The sequence below is a fragment of the Chlorocebus sabaeus genome, chromosome 1 (genome assembly GCF_047675955.1).
Source record: "Chlorocebus sabaeus isolate Y175 chromosome 1, mChlSab1.0.hap1, whole genome shotgun sequence".
In the NCBI taxonomy this organism is placed as follows: Eukaryota; Metazoa; Chordata; class Mammalia; order Primates; family Cercopithecidae; genus Chlorocebus; species Chlorocebus sabaeus.
In genome coordinates, this window is record NC_132904.1 from 29,385,531 (window position 1) to 29,402,155 (window position 16,625).

The 16,625-nt window shown below is 42.3% G+C and overlaps 1 protein-coding gene across 2 annotated transcripts in view; it reads left to right on the forward strand.

Annotated features, from left to right (window-relative positions):
• PAMR1 (peptidase domain containing associated with muscle regeneration 1) overlaps positions 1-16,625 on the forward strand; it is a 97,580-nt gene that overhangs the window by 53,675 nt on the left and 27,280 nt on the right. For both annotated transcript variants that reach the window (XM_037999516.2, XM_037999517.2), the window contains exons 4-6: positions 2,162-2,276; positions 6,085-6,302; positions 8,799-8,906. In XM_037999516.2, coding sequence (XP_037855444.1) covers positions 2,162-2,276; positions 6,085-6,302; positions 8,799-8,906 — 441 coding nt within the window. The remainder of the gene's footprint in view (positions 1-2,161; positions 2,277-6,084; positions 6,303-8,798; positions 8,907-16,625) is intronic.

The window sequence follows — 16,625 nt, forward strand, 5'->3', positions numbered from 1 at the left end:
GATGAGGAGTGTGAGGTGTGCAGGAAGAAGGAACGTGCATTATAAAAAGGGAGCGGGCAAAGATTCCATGTATCTCTCTCAGGGGTGGAAAAATTCTGCCGTTTCAAAATGGAGTGGGAGAGAACTGGGTCAGAATGCCCCAAAGACAGTTTAACATACCAGCAAAGACTCAGCATTGATGCTACACAGATCCAAGGTCAAATCTCTGCTCTGCCACTCAATACAGACAGCTAACATTTACTCATTTTCCTGAGTTTGCCATGCACAATTTGATTTAAGCCTTACAAAACCGTATACAGTCGCTACCACTTTTATTCACATTTGATTCAAGTTGACTGAGGTTCTGATAGAGGAAGTAACTTGCCCAAGGCTGCACAGCTAGGGAAAATAAAGCTGAGTTTCAAACTAAGCCAGTCAGATTCTGCAGTCTCTGTTCTTAACCACTGCTTTACCATTAGGACAACGATTTACAGTCTTCTAACTTCCTGGCATCTGAGTTTAGGGAACAACATGAGAGTAACCACTCACATGATTCAGTTACCTCCCACCAAGTCCCTTCTATGACATGTGGGGATTATGGGAACTACAAAGGTGAGATTTGGGTGGGGACACAGCCAGACCGTATCACCAGGAGATCAAGGAGGAGATGAGATTACAAAGAGACAGATGATGGAGGCTGGGACTAGACAGAAGCCCCAAGTGGAAACTAGTGGATGATGCTTCCCATCATTGGCACAGGGCAGCAGCAATAAAGATCTTAGTGAAGAGATAGATTGTATGACCTGGCAGTAGTTTTCACAAAAGTAAGAAGCCTCAGACCTCATAGCTTTGTCAAAAGTGGAGTTTGGGCTCTTTTCCTAACACTAGAAATGTTACTACTGTGATCTTGCCATGGTGCAGTATCCACTGATAATATTTTTATTTTCAGTTATGAAATCTTATACTTTTGGGGAGTTATTGAATATAACTATGTATCCAGAGTTTAAGAAGGCAATCTGGATTTCTGTATAGAAATAGGGAAGGTAAACTTTTTATGTAAAGAGCTGGATAGTAAGTATTTTCATTTTATGGGGCCTACTGTCTCTTGCTATAATTATTTAACTCTGCCATGATAGTCCAAAAACAGCCATAGGCAATACATAAATGAATGGGTGTCACTGTGTTCCAATAAAACTTTACTTACAAAAGCAGGCAGTGGGCTATATTTGGCCCAAGGATCATAGTGTGCCACCCCCAGGTAGAGAATATCATTTATTTCATTATCCAAATAATTTTTCCGTAGAGCCACTTCAAGACATTTTCCCCAAACTTTTGGTTACAAAAATACAGTGCATCTGCTATACCTGTGCTTATCTTAACACTAGAAAACATGATCTAATTTAAAGACTATTCAGTACAGTGGTTTTCAAATCTTAGGGATTCCTTGGAGGTAACTCAGCAGACTAGGTAAGGGTTGGGGTGGAGGGTTTTGGGCCCCTCCTTCTGCTTTAACCAGGAGCCCCTTTTTGATACATTTAGTTTTATTGGTGATCTTGATAGGAGTTTATTTGAACGAAAGGAGTTGGGAGCAAGAAAAAAATGAGAAAATCATCAATCCAGTCCAACTGGTTGGAAATCATCTCTCCTTTCCACTGTCATGCTTTAAAGAGGCATTTATTACATGACTGCTCATAGAATAAATTAGTGCCTTGATTTCCTGCCTGGATGGTGGAGGGAAGAGAGTAGAGCTATGGGGAGGGTCTACTTTCTGAGCCTTTTAAGGTAGGGGCAGCAGGCTGGTATTTGTCAGGCCTCGAGAGGAAGGATGATAGGGTGGCTTAAACTTTACATTCAAACACAGCTAGGTTTGAGTCTTTGCTCTGTCACTTAGTGGCTAGACAAGTTATTTATTTAACTCTCTGATCTATCTGTTTTCCCAGCTGGAAAATTGTGAGGACACCGCTTCCCTTCCCAAAGCTGTTGGGTGGATTAAATGAATTAATCTATGTAAATTGCCTGGCACGTTGCCAGCTGCTTGAGAAATATTAATTTCCTTCTTCCTTTTCCTTATTCATCCTGTTCTCAGGGGTCTGACATGAGCTCAAAGTCTCTTTGAGACCTTCTCCAGTCTCTTTCCTATTGACCTCCATTTTTATGTCCCAATCTTTTCTTCTTTTCTTAGGTTGCGGCCAGGTTCTGCGAGCCCCAAAGGGTCAGATTTTGTTGGAAAGCTATCCCCTAAATGCTCACTGCGAATGGACCATTCATACTAAACCTGGGTTTATCATCCAACTAAGGTAAGGAGCTGGGGTCAGAACTAAGGAGTCTGAGGTTTTAAGGACACAGCAATGGGATAGAAGGCTCTTGGTCACTGGAATCCTCTGGAGCCTTTATATATGTTGGAGCCTTTCTCTTTACCACTCTGTGATTCTCTGGGATAAGGCCTGGCTGAAACTACAGCCAACTAAATGCTTGTCATCACTGCCTTAGAAGTGTAGGGCTCAGATGATTTTGACCCAAGGATAACACCAACAAAGCAAAATACTGAGAGCAATCTACCCATCCACAAATCTTCAACAGTGTTTCCTACTTACTCAGGACCGGGCTGGTTCCTATGGGAGGGATGTAAAGAAATAAAAGGCACAGGCCTAACTTTCAAAGAATTATACTTTAGATTGGGGTTGATGCTTGTCACAGCTCCTTTAATTGGAGCTTTCAGAAAAAAGCAAACATCCCACAACAAATAAACTAATTCTCTCACCTGTGTGGAAGACGAGTCATTTCTTTTTATGGAGCTTTAGGGCCCTTGCAAATGTTGTTTATGCCATAGTCCAAAGTATAGACCCTGTTTTATTGTAACTATTGATAAATGCTACACAAGGGACCTGTTTGGTGAGAGCTGTTCATGACTGCATCATCGTGCTGGAACAGTTCATGGCACACTATAGTTGCATGATAAACACTTGTCGCACGAATAAATGCCAAAAGAACTGCTTTCTGACTCCAGCGTATCTTCTCTCTCCTGAAAAACACCTCCCCTTTTCCTCACTCACCCTTAGAATGGCTAGGGTCATTGTCCACTTAGCTCTTCTCATTTTAACCCTGTGGTGACAGTGAATGGATTTAAAATCCCTGATCCCCTAGGGCACAGGCTTTCACTAAGTATTTTCTGGGTGGATAAATGGACACAGAGGTTACCACATGCTACCTGGCTTCTTGAATGTCTCTCTGTCCTCCAGGAGGGGCAACATGGTACCCTGAATTAGAAAAATCCAGCAAAACAGGTCCCCTTCTCAATCTTCCTCTTCAAAACTAGAGCTTGTCAGATTGTGTTTCTACTCCCTGAGGACCTGGGGTTGGGAATGAGTCTCATTAATTCCTAGAGGAAGGCTGGCTCAAGGAACAAGCGATGAACCACACTGTTCTGCCCAGTGGGCTCAAGGCTGAGTCTGCAGGGATGACAAAGGTAGGTGTTAAATGCTGCATGTTAATATTTCAGCAGCTCAGGAACCAAGACCAATGGTCCCCTCTGGGCCTCTCAGGAGCTTCTCCAAAATCCAAGATGCAAAAGGAAATTCTAAAATAGCAAAACTGTGGAGGATTGAGAAGCATATTAGCTGCCCAGGAAAGGGCCTTAGGGAGGCATGGAAATGTGTGGATTTGTTTTCCTCAAGTTAAGTCTGGAGCACCTGGCCAGGGATAGTAATAATGATGGAAACACTTGGAAGTATAGACACAATGTTCAGCCCCAAAGCCCAGAAGGTGTGCCCGATGCCCCTTTTCCTTCACCTACCACCAGACCACCACAAAATCTATTTTCTTACTTGAAAAATAGTCCATCCACAGCTCTCTGTCACCACTGTCACCATTCTGCTTCAAGCCACGCCCATCTCCCACTGGGATTCTGTCATGCCCTCCTAACTGGCTTCCTGGCTTCCACTCCTGCCAGCTCTGCCATCTCCTCTCTGCAGAGTGGCTGCAGGGAGCCTTTAAAATCTGCATTATCCCCTTGTTGAAACCTTTCAGTGGCTTCCTATAGACTTGGAATAAAAGCTAGTTTCCTTACCACACAAGGTCGGTTGCAGGCTCCCCTCGCTGGCCTCGGATCCTATCACTCTCCCCTTCATTCACCACCTTGCAGCATCCCTGGCTTTCTTCCAGTTCCTCGAACATGCTAACCTCATCATTGCCCCAGGGCCTTTGCACTTACAGATTCCCCTGCCTGGACCACTCTGCCCCCATGACCTTCACATGGCTGGCTCTACTGCATCATTTAAACCTCTGCCCAGCTAGCACATCCTCAGAGGGGGCTTCTTTGACCACATTGTGTCAGAAACTTAAGACCTTAGTCACTTTTCATGCGCTTACCTGGTTAATTTGATTCGCAGCACTCAGCACTCTAAAATTACCTTGTTTTTTAGTCTCCTTGCTTATTATCTATCTTCTAACCCAGAATTAATCTCCATGAGGGCTGGCACGTGTCTAGTTGGTAGTTGGGGCACTGCAATGCTGACAGCACCTAGGACAGTGTCTGGGACAGAGCTGGCCTCCAGAAATATGTGTTCAGTAAGTGAACAAAAGAACAAATGAATGCATGAACGCAAATATAGTTGCAATGTCTCTTCAGCTTCAGGAAAAACTGTGGTTTCTGTCAGGTAGTAGCCTCTCCATTACTCTGCGGACAAAGATATCAAGGCCAAGAGAAGAAGCTGATTCCTTAACACACACAGTGAGCGCGTGGTGGCATCTGGATAAGAAATCAGGTGTCCTCTTAGATGTTAGAGCAGGCTGTACAAAGTGCGATTCACAGGACCTACACCCCAAAAGCACTGTGATCAACCCTTTTGTGAAGTAAACACTGATGAAACTCGATTATTGGATTTCTTTGTTATTAGTACCTTTTAGAACATTTAAAATCGATATACTCTTTGTCACTATATTCCAGTGTTCCCTAATGCTGGTGTGTTGGGTTTTTACTGTAGTTGGCAGAAATATCCCTACTCCCAACATTTTAGGCAGCAGTTATGAGCCTTTCTATTTCTATTTTTTTCTCCAGAGTGTGGAGAAGAAGATACAGATATACATTTTGTGAACTTGATACTCAGGTATTCCCTTGGAAATCCTGGAAAAATGCTTTTGCCTGTCTTGCCCTGGGATGTGGCTGCTGCTTTTCTTGTCTTTTGGACTTGGGGGCTTAATGTCATCTTCTGTGTTTCCAATCTGGTGTATCTCAATGTTTTCAAACCCAAGACCCCTTTTGGATAAGCATGGATGTATCAGGTTTCCTTAACCCCTGAAATTCTGACTTGGTGCTACTTTGTCTGCTCTTTGGGTGAGAATTATCGTCGCCTAGAAGATAATTACCTTCTGATTCTTCCATCAAACAGAAGAGTGTGCAGAGGTTTTTTGTTGTTGTTCTTTTTTCCCCTTTATTTAGTCTTGCAAAACAATATGAGCTTTTTTTCATTCTCCAACTATAAAATTACAATAACGTAACCATTCAGTCATATATTTGGCAATATCTGTAGCATCTCCATAGGCCAGGCACTGTGCTGGACACTGTGAAAACCGTGGAACGAGACAGGTGTTCCTCCCTGCCTTCAAGTAACTTGCAGGCTAGTGGAGAAGACAGGCCACACATCCACACACAAAAAGCCAAGGAGGTAAATATAAGAAGTTAAAATTTATGTCTATATTATGAGAAAAATAAGGGATCTTCTTTGGAAAGAGTGGTCAGGGAAGCCTCTTTGAGGAGAGAATATTTAAGCTTAGGCCTGAGGATAGGAAGGAACCAGCCACGCAGACTGGGAGGAAAAAGGGCCCTGGAAAAGTGACGAACACATGCAAAGACTCTCTGCATGGATTATGGCACCTTGCTCTACCTGGGCAAGCACTTGCATGTGCGTATACGTACAAACAGTGCACAAATTCATACTTCTCCACTAAGAGAAATTCGCCAACCTCCGAGGACCATTTTCCTATCAGAGCAGGCCAATGACGCCATCTGTTCCTCAGGCCTGTTCCTCATCTGGCCTTGAATGTGCCCAGCGGTCTCAGGACTTCCAGGACCCATCTGCTTCCCTCTGTCACCCTGTCCACCCGCAGGTTTGTCATGTTGAGCCTGGAGTTTGACTACATGTGCCAGTATGACTATGTTGAGGTTCGTGATGGAGACAACCGCGACGGCCAGATCATCAAACGTGTCTGTGGCAATGAGCGGCCAGCTCCTATCCAGAGCACGGGATCCTCACTCCACGTCCTCTTCCATTCTGATGGCTCGAAGAATTTCGATGGCTTCCATGCCATTTTTGAGGAGATCACAGGTAAAGGCCAATGAGACAAATGTGGCATTTTGTGGCTTGCTCCAGACAAATACCTCCTTTCCATGTCCCTTCCTTTCTTCCTCTCAGGCTTATTAAAACTTAGCAGACTGTGTTCTCAGAAACAGCCTACACACTGAGAAAAAAGAATAGCAAGGTATATTTCAGAAAAGCTTACCCAGAACCAGAACTAGGAATTATCTCCCTTATACAAATGCAGTGGCTAAAGCACAGAGAGGCTGAATGACTTGTCTGAGGTCACACAGATATAGGGGCAGAACCAGGGATTTGTACCCAAGCTGTTCGGCTCTAGAGCTTACACAAGGGGACCTCTCATGGTTGAGAGCATTGGCTTTAGATCTCTGAAAGATCAAGCTGTGTGACCTTGGGTAAGTTCTTCTACCCCTCTGGGCCTCTGTTTCCTAATGATAGTGATCATTAGGAATTATGATAGTGATAAGGGAGTAATAGTAGATCCTTCTCCATTAAAGAGGCTCTGAGAGACAGAACAAATGGAGAGCTTAACATAGTCTGGTACATAGTAAGAACTAAACAGCTGCCTAACCCTAGGCATACCCTTACCCTCTGCTTGCCATCTATAAAATAGGTATTAAAAGACTATAATGGTAAATGTTATTGACTTGATGAGTAACTCTAAGCCTGACTGTAATTCTTACTGTGATCACATTAGGAAGTAGGATTTGACCAAACTGAACAAAATGCTCAATCCTAAGCCATCACCCCACTCTCATCATTCTGAGATCAGATTGCATCAGGTTTTACAACATAAACACATGCTTGAAGTTTGATTTAAAAAAAAACTGAATTAAAAAAGAACTTGTAATAGTATTCGGATCATTAAGGTTTCCTTATTTACAGGGTATGACATGAAAGTCTCGGGAAAGAAGGTGGGTGGCTAAATAATCAGTGTTTCTTCAGTCCTGTCTGTTCAGCAAGGCCAGGAGACCCTGCTCCCCTGTCTACCACTCTTTCAGGATGCTGCCTACAGGAAGTCTCGGCAGGTGCTCTTTCCAGTCTCTGTGCCTGCCCCCTGTGGAGCTGTGCAGGGCCTGGGAGTTCTGAGGCTTTGCTGCTGTGGTGTGATCAGCCTATGGCTGAATCCTCATCCCTTGGTGACACCCTGCAGGTATAGGCTGAGCAAGGTCCCAAGTGAGATGCATCTGTGGGGGCTTAGGACAGTCAGCAAACCAGGTAGGGGCAGCAGTGACTGGCTGGTCTGTGACTCTGGGACTGAGGGACAGTCAGGAGAATGTCTTTCTCCTCTGAAATGACCTTCTCAACCTCCCTTGGAGAACTTTGGCAATACTGGCCTGCGTTTTATCAATGCTGTCAAATAATACCACTTCCCATTTTTCAAACATTTTGTTCACTTGCTCTCAAGATATTTCCTCTGGCTAAAGTCACCTGTCTGCAACCTGCACATCAAAATCCATCCTTCACAGTCCCTACTACATTATTTCTCCTCTCCTAAATCTTTTCTCTTGCTCCAACAAGCTATAACTTTACCCTTTTTTGAATGTCATTGCCTCTTCTTTCTTCATAATACACTAACTATATACTTCAAGTCATAGTTGTTTTATATTTTCTTCAAGTAGCTTTAATCTGGTAAATAGGATGTCCTGTTCATCTTTGTATTGCTCCCATGCCTTCCACAGAGCAAGTACTCAATACAGATTTGTTGAACTGAGCCAAGGAATTTACTTCTACATTGGGATAAATGAATGTAGGATTGATGGATAACACACAGATGAGTGTTTCTCAAAATCTTTTCTGTAGAAAAATAGTCCCCAGGATGCCTTGTAAAATGCATGCTTTGAGGTCAAATGAGCTTGAAATTCACAATGTATTTTAGGAAACTCACAATGTATATTAGGGCATTGAACTGAGAAGTTCTGCAGTAAGGAAATCTGGTTAATTAGCATTGAAAGTAAGCAACATTTCTCTAACATATTTGAGCTCAGAACCCTCAGTAAAACATATCAACATCTCAAGGGACTAATGATTACAGAATATAAGTTTGGAAATTATTGAATATACCTTCAACAATGTCATAAAGATTGTCTTCCAGTTGTATTGCCCCTGTAGCCAGGATGCTGAGCTTTTATTTGAAAAAAGATGGTCTTCAGCTACCCAAAGATGTCTCCGTACACTGAAATCCCTATGGGAGAGATACAAGCATGGCTCTGCTTTCATCAGTTTAATATTGTTGTTTGCATTGCCTTGTGGTCTTCAGAATATAGCAGTGTTAAGCATACTTCTGGGGCCCTCAAAAACATCAAATAATATCACCAACATTTGATATTTAATGAGTATCTATTTTAGGCATTTTCAAATAATCATAACATGAATTCAGTAAAGGGAATAAAAAACATTGCAAGAAGACTTTAATAAGCAATTAAAAGACTTTGGTCAAGACTCTGGGCCTGAAGACATCAACTCAATGCACAGTGGCACTGAGGGATGCCTTTTCTCTTACAGCATGCTCCTCATCCCCTTGTTTCCATGACGGCACGTGCGTCCTTGACAAGGCTGGATCTTACAAGTGTGCCTGCTTGGCAGGCTATACTGGGCAGCGCTGTGAAAATCGTGAGTATGCTTCCTAAGTGGGAGTTAAGGTGTCAGATGGGGCTTGGTATGGAAGGATTTTAAGAGCTTGCAGGGCCTACTCTTTCTTGATGTCTAGGCTGGTCTGTCCAAGATGGCACACAGTGTGGACACTCCCAGTGAGTGGTTCTCAGAAGGGCAGAGCTGCTTCTGAGTCAGGTTGTCTGCAACTTCTTAGGTTTGTCCATTGGCATTTCCAATCATCACTTGCTGCAAATATCTCTGAGAAAGATACAATGGCCTCCAGTAATATTCAGAGCTCAAAAACACTGAAAACACTGAAAAAAGGTCAACAAACTTTCCTGTGGCTCAGTCTGTATCCCTGTCCATTCTAAGATCTATATTTTAGATTTATACTCCAGGCATCATTCACAGACTCCAATGTGAGTTATTGCACATCTTGAAGCCCTGCAATGAGGGGGTAGATATTTAGGGTGACCATGAGCTCCAGTTTCTCAGGGATAATCTCAGTCTATACATTTTGCTGAGCAAAATTATTAGTAGCATACTCTTTCATGGGCAAAGTGTCGTGAATTGGATGACAAACTATATGGTCATGTTTTAACACATGTCATATATAAGGCCTTGGCTACCAGACCAAAAACAGGTGTCACAGATGGAAGCCATCAGCATGGAATGAGATGTGCATAAGAACAAGAATTTGGGGGAGAGCAAAGGAGGACAGATAGTGTCCTAGGTAGATTTCCCCAAAGCAGATCATGAGTTGAGAATGTGTACACAAGGGAAGTGTTAAAGACAGGCTCCCTGGAGAAGTTGATAGGGGAGTGGGAAGCTGACCTGGGAAGGGAAGGAGGCCAAGTAGGGGTGCGATTTCAGGCAAAATACCAACCCCAATGTTAACCTGTCATGAGATCTGGAATGTACATTACTCTTTAGCGTAATGTTCTAGCTTTAAGGCAAGGGATCTGGGCTTTCATATCCCCACAGCAATCAGTCGTTGGGTACAGACTGCCTTGGGGGACTGGAGGACATAAACCGTGGACACACTTGGCTTTCTATGCATGTGGGCAAAGTGGTTCCAGTAGCTCCTGAGTAGTTCCCTGAAAGAGAGTCACAGATACAGTCCATTGGAAGTAAAATACCATAGGATGGGGAGGGGAAAAGGGCCCACAGAAACACTGAAAATAGACCCGAGGGCAGAGCACCAACAGTGTCTACTACAGTCGCTTCTAACTAGCATGCACAGGTGTTCTGTTGGTCATCTAACAGCCTGGTCTGGCAGTATTCTCTAAAATTTGTGTATGTTTTGAATTAATTTTCACTAATGTTTTCTTGCAAACAATGCAGATGGAAACCATGGTTTCAATAGTGGGTCCCTGTGTGTGCCATTGATTTCTACTAAAAGCATCCTTGCCCTGGTTTGGCACAGCTGACTTGAGTGTGACTATGCTAGAGATGTAGAAAATGATGTTCTACTTTGTGGTTCTTGCCTCATTTGAGCCTGCCATGTTGTGTGCGAGGCAGACCAGAGAAATGTTACATTCTCTTGGCTTCAAGAATTTGTATGTAGAGCAATTCTAGTTTCTTGACAATGGCAAATCCTGAGCTTCACTCTTTGGATTCAGAGGAGGAAACAAAAAGAGGAAAGGCTTAATTTCTTGATGAACGAACTACACAATCCTTTGATAAAGAAGAGTAGAATTGGAAAGAAGTAAAATATCACCAAATAAAGCCAAAATGCCTTTAAGAAGCTGAGTCAAATTAGGAAAGAAAAATAAATTGGTCCAAAACTTATGATTAAAATATTCATTGGTAGCTTGTGAGTCAAAACAGATTTCTCAGCATTGTTATTCTATCAAGAAAAAAAGAAACATAATGAAAAAAGAATGTAAAATATATCACCATGACCTGATTCATAACTTAATTCACAAACTGTCTCAAATTACTTTAAAACATCAGCATAGATGGGCAGGAAAATTCTCCCTTGCTGGTTTTCAAAATATTGTTCAAAAGCCGTAATTCCCTTAGTACCGTGTAGTTATAGCAAGGTGAAGGTGTTACTGATGGATATCTGATATGTCATTTACTGGCATTGATATGGGGGGACTAAATGTTTTTTGTTTGTCTGTTTTCTATAAGATCCAGGTTCATTTTTCCTTCTAGGAAATTTGGCACGAGTTTCAACTAACTCACTGGGGGATACATCACAAAAAGTGGCTATGGCAGTTTACGTTATAATTTCTGAGTAAACCTTAGTTAGCAATTTTTCCAGAGCAGTCTATCAGTTAGAAAAGCAAAAAAGAACGAAAAGATTTATTTTCTTGTTTTCCTCATGAGGATACCAACAAATTCAAAAAATTCTGGCAGGAATTATTTTGAAATTAGGAAGAAACCCAAGCATCCGGGATTCCCCAAACTCTTAAGTGCCCAAATTAGACTAGGCTCTTTTATAAAAAAAAAAAAAAGCTTTAAAATCAATATTAATGACCAAAATCAATATTAATGAGAATTCTTTTATTTATGCAGTGCCACATCTGATGAGGGGAAACCATTTCATAGGTGCTGCTTTAATGATCTCTTCAAGTCTTTGTGGAAAGGTAGATGCTCAGTTTTGCAGACGAGTGATTTGAAGCAGAGAATGCAAGACACTGGTCCCCATCAAATTCAAAACCAGAGGCCATAATTTCATGTTTCTCATTTAGTTCACAATCTCTCAGACACGACACTTGCTGTATGTTTTGGTGAGACTCCAGATGCTTGACTGATGAACTCTGATTACCATTATGTCCCATTAGCGAGTCCTCTTAAAGGACTTCCCTTCCCAGGTAGAGCTCATCTGTTTCTCTTTTCCAAATAGAATTCTGATGTGCAATCTCCCGATAGAAACTATTCTCTTTATTTTCCTTATGTATGTGTATGTCTGTGAGTGGAGTGGAATAGAAGTAGATTTTCTACTTAATTGCAGAAATATATGTCAAAAAAATCAAACAGTACAGAGGTGTATAGAATAAAAAAAGAACGTTGTTTTTTCCTGCCCAATCCTGGTTCCCAGTGGAAGCATTGTAAGAAACTTGGTGGCTATTCTTCTAGACTTTTTTTCCTATGGTATGCAAACCTAAGTGATCTATGTGCCATTATTTTAAACCAGTGGTTCTCAACCGGGGTGATTTTGCTCTCCGTCTCTACCCACAGGGGACATTTGGCAATGTCTGGAAACAGTGTTGGTTGTGATAATTGTAGAAGTGAGGTGGTGTGTTGCTGGCATCTAGTGGGTAGAGGCCAGGGATGCTGCTAAATATCCTACAACGCACAGGACAGGCCCTACAACAGTTATCTGGCTCAAAGATCAGTAGCGCCAAGGTTGAAAAACCTTGTTTTAAACACAAGTGGATTAAGTATTCATACAATTTTTCAATTGATTTTCAGTCCCCATGTTACGGATATTTTTTCGAGATCTGTCCATGTTGTTATACTGATTTGAAAAAATGATTGCTGAGTATTCATTGTATGGCTGAATGTATTAATATAATTATATATTCATCCAAGTCCTTAAGATGGACTTGATATTGCTTTTAATATTTTGCTATTATGAAGAGCACTGCAATGAATATCCTTACATATATTTCTTTGCTCATACGTAGAAATATTTTTGTAAGATAAATTCTTAGATGCTGAACTGTTCATTGAAAGGGTACACATATTTTGATTTTGAGAGCTACTTTGGTCACTAAAAGGTTTTGGCAATTTAGAAGATGAGCCATTCATTATCAACACCTGTCCTCAAAATAAGACTTGGGATCTGCATTTCAGAAACTAGGATCTATCCTTGTCAAGCTGGAAATGAATTTATTTTCAAAGGAATTCCATTGGTCTGGGGAGAAATTTATCCTTCAGACTTTTGTGGGACAGGTTAAAGAATACAAAATAATCAGCTAGATTTGGCCTACTACCAGCAGTCAAGAAGGTGTGAGAGCCCCGATGGGACAGTCTTCAAGGTCCGCTACCCCAGGCCTCACCTGCCCTAGATTGCTTCCGAAGGAGGAAAAACTTCCCTGGTGCCTGGGTGACCTCCTCGGAAGCATAACAAGGGGAACAGCCCCCTCCTCGGCCTTGAGGCCAAGCTAGCCTCCTGCCAACACCGTCAGCAACCTCCAGCCTCCCTGGGCCACCGTGTAGGAAACTGGGGCCCCTTCTTCCCTCTGAAGTTTCCTGTTTCTTTGTATGGAACACAACGACAAAATGGGTCCTCGAGTAAATGGTCAGAATCTTGTTTTGAAAAAGTGGAGAGCAAGGGATTCATCGTCCTGCTCTAATTTCCATGTTGCCTTTGTTCCCCCGGCCCAGTTGACGGGCCGGGACTTCCCCTTGCATCCTAATGAAGGACGATGAAACGGGCTAACTCTTGGGGCACAATGCTCACACTGCGGGCTCTGACGCGCCTTGGAGCAAAACAAATCGGCCTCCACCAATTAAAGAAAAATGGTGAATCTGGATTCATTTGGGTTTTGGAGTCTCAGAAAGTTCCCACTGGCCTGTCCCAAGGCCTGGGAAGAAAAGAGCTCAGGCTGAGAGGCACACTTTATGCTTTAGCTTCAAAGGGGAGACCCGCGCTTCTCATCAGAATAAACAATTAGGAACTTTGGGATGTTCACGAAAACATGAAGCCGAACCAGTGAGAATGTACTGAGACCTCTAGTGGGTAAACTATCATCTCTCCCATCAGGGACAGATACATATACTGCAGCCTAGGTGGAATTATTGCAAAGTATTTTGAAATCTCTGAGGGTGAGGCATTTAAAAATGGAATTATTTACTTCCTTTTTCACAGTTCTAAGACCTCTCTTATCCTTAATACACAGAAGACGTACATCTTTGTCCATCGTGAGATGGTACACCCCAAGGTGAAGAATCACCTTAGAATCTGTGGCCAGAAAATCCTTGGTTTGACACTGAGTCTTCAATTAACTAGTCAGGTGGTCTTGAGCGAGTCATTTAGCTCCTATGAGCCTCAGTTTCCCCATTTATAATCTCCAGAAAAATAATACCGAATTCCTCTTAGGGTGTTTGTAGGGAGGGGATGAGATGATCCACATAAGGCACTGAGTTGAGTAATAGGAGCCATCCCACTGTTTCTGATTACACATTACGGCCATTGAAAAGTATGGCAGAAAGTAAGGGATTCCCTGGATAAGGGATTATGGCAACAACACTAGTTTCTACAATCTAGACAATTATGACATAACTTTATCAAAGTCCCAGGATTTAAGAAAACTCTTCCAAGACTTTCTGAGTTTCCTTTGCAAACCTCTCGAAGCCATTGCTAAACACTAAATATTGCCACCACTGCACCAACATACAGGCAAGAAAGATCTGGTTTTAAAAAAGACAAGTAGGTGTTGCCAGTGTCATTGTTGTAAAGAAATACTGGATCCCAGGAAAAGACACCCACATTAGGCATGTTGAATGCTGAGACTTTGTACCCTGGACAGCCTTGGGAGGGGGCTGTTAGAAATGACAAACAGAGTAATGTTGGGGAGAAACTAGATTCGGACACTCCAGAGCAGGTTGCTCAAAGCATCATGTTATCTGGCCAGCCTCCCTTTTTCTCATGGGGTTTTATTAGTCACTCATTTAGTGTGGTCTGTGTCAGTCCCCTGCTGGTCATTTTGGAGACAAGACTTCAGAGTTAACATTTTAGTATTTTGTTAAAGGGACAGGGAGAAGAAAAAGAAAGAAGCAGTCAAGACTTCAGAGGAACATTTTGGTATTTTGTTAAAGGGGCAGGGAGAAAAACAAAGAAGCAATCTGTCTTGAGAGGGTATGAAGGGCATAGGGCTAATTTTATGGAGAACAGTCCCAAGGAATCCATGGCTATTACCCATATGCTCTTGATAGCCCAGAGCCTTTGCAGACTGGAGGAGCCCAGAAAGACCATTAGCTAGCAGGCCACTGTCTTCTTACACATTACCTGGGTCTCTCCTCTATTCATCCTCTGAATCTGTAATGTCCTCCTTGGTATATTCAGAGGGATGCCATCCCATTTCGATTTAGATCCAAAAAACAAAAGCTGTCACTGAACATAGTAGAAGCTGCCCTTTTATAGTTACCAAGGTGTGTGTATGTGTAGTTTTTTTTTTTTATTTTTTTTATTTTATTTTTATTTTTTATTTTTTTATTTTGGTGAAAAGTTTTCTTTTCATTTAAATCAATCCGTGTTAGATGAGCTTGGGTCTACCTAGCCCAAGTGACATCATAGTATGAACTCTCCTGGGCTCCATGGGCCTTGTGGCCTCTTGACCAAAACATTGCTATGTCTCATGCAGGGCAAGAGGCTTGGGGATTGTGACATAAGGGGTGTATTTTATTACTCAGGAATTATTTCAGCATGGACAGCATTCTAGCCAAATACCAAGACTAGAGCCAAATACTAAGGTGAGGCCATCTAAATAATGCAGCAAGACTACCTCCAAGAGTTGGGAACAGAGCACCCATCAGTGTTTAAAGGGCCAGACCCACCATTTCTTTGCTGAGGCTTTGCTTGCACCTGTCTGATTCTTGTCAAGGCCCTTTTGGCCTTTTCTTTGGCAGATGAGGTCACTGAGATAGGACTTAATGTGAGATGCAGATTGTATTTGGGTTCTGTGTTAAGAGCTATTTCATTAGAACTGGGATGGACTATCTACCTACTGAGGGTTGAAAGAGAAGGGTGCAAACAGCGAGAGCACAGCACAATTAACTTCTCTTGGAAACAAGCATCCCTGACATTATGGGATCCAAGACAGACACCAGCCTGTTGGCAATGGTTATGGAGCCGCACTTTTCCTTAAAGGCATCTGCCTTGTGGGACATTTATCACCTGTCCCTCCCCTTGTGGGACATTAACTACATGTCCCTCTTCCTGTGCCAGAAAATGAAAGCTTCCCTTTTGCAAACTGCAAGGTACTCTTGTTGATATCCATGTACTAAAGCAATAGTCATTATTCTGTCTATCATTAATATAGGCCAGGCTCTGGGCTTTATGTGACGTGGTCCATTTATTTGTCTCAATGTTCCCATGTAGTAGATACTTTGATCAATTGCACTTTACAGATTCACCCAGCTAGACATTTTTGAGTGTCTACTAGGTACCAGGCACTGGGGAAATAAGGCAGGGCTATCCAGTATATATTTTCCCCTCCTTTTGACAAAGCTATAAAACAATTCCAATCTTAGCCCTTTCCTAGTCCTTAGAAGAATGTTACATGCCATGTAGTTTCCAGCTACAGCTTCTTCTAGCAAGGTTTTTGGTAATAGTGATGGTGATGATGAAAGTTATTACATGCATCCAGAATGCCATGAACTGGGTGGGATCTGCTAGGACTCAAATGTGCTTAGCAGCCGAGGACTCTTCTGCAAGGTCATTCTCTTCATCCCCAAGGCTAAACAGAACAGAATTGCCTAGCTTGGGCCATTTTCATAGCAAACATTTCTTATAGTTTGAGAAGTTGGCTATGAATACCACTGGGGAACATTTCCCCCAGTAGTTTAGAGTTATTATCCACCCCCAAGGAGCTGAAGCAGAAATCTTCCGAGATTTGGGGAAACCCCAAGAAAACTAATGTTACCAAGCAGATTGTATTTGGACAGTGAAGTTTCTAACACCTACAAAGGTTACCCATCTACTCTATCAAATGGGAATGTGTCAGGTTGATTTTGAAGAAGAAATGAAATGACCAGAACTTTTCAAAAAATTTTCCAAGT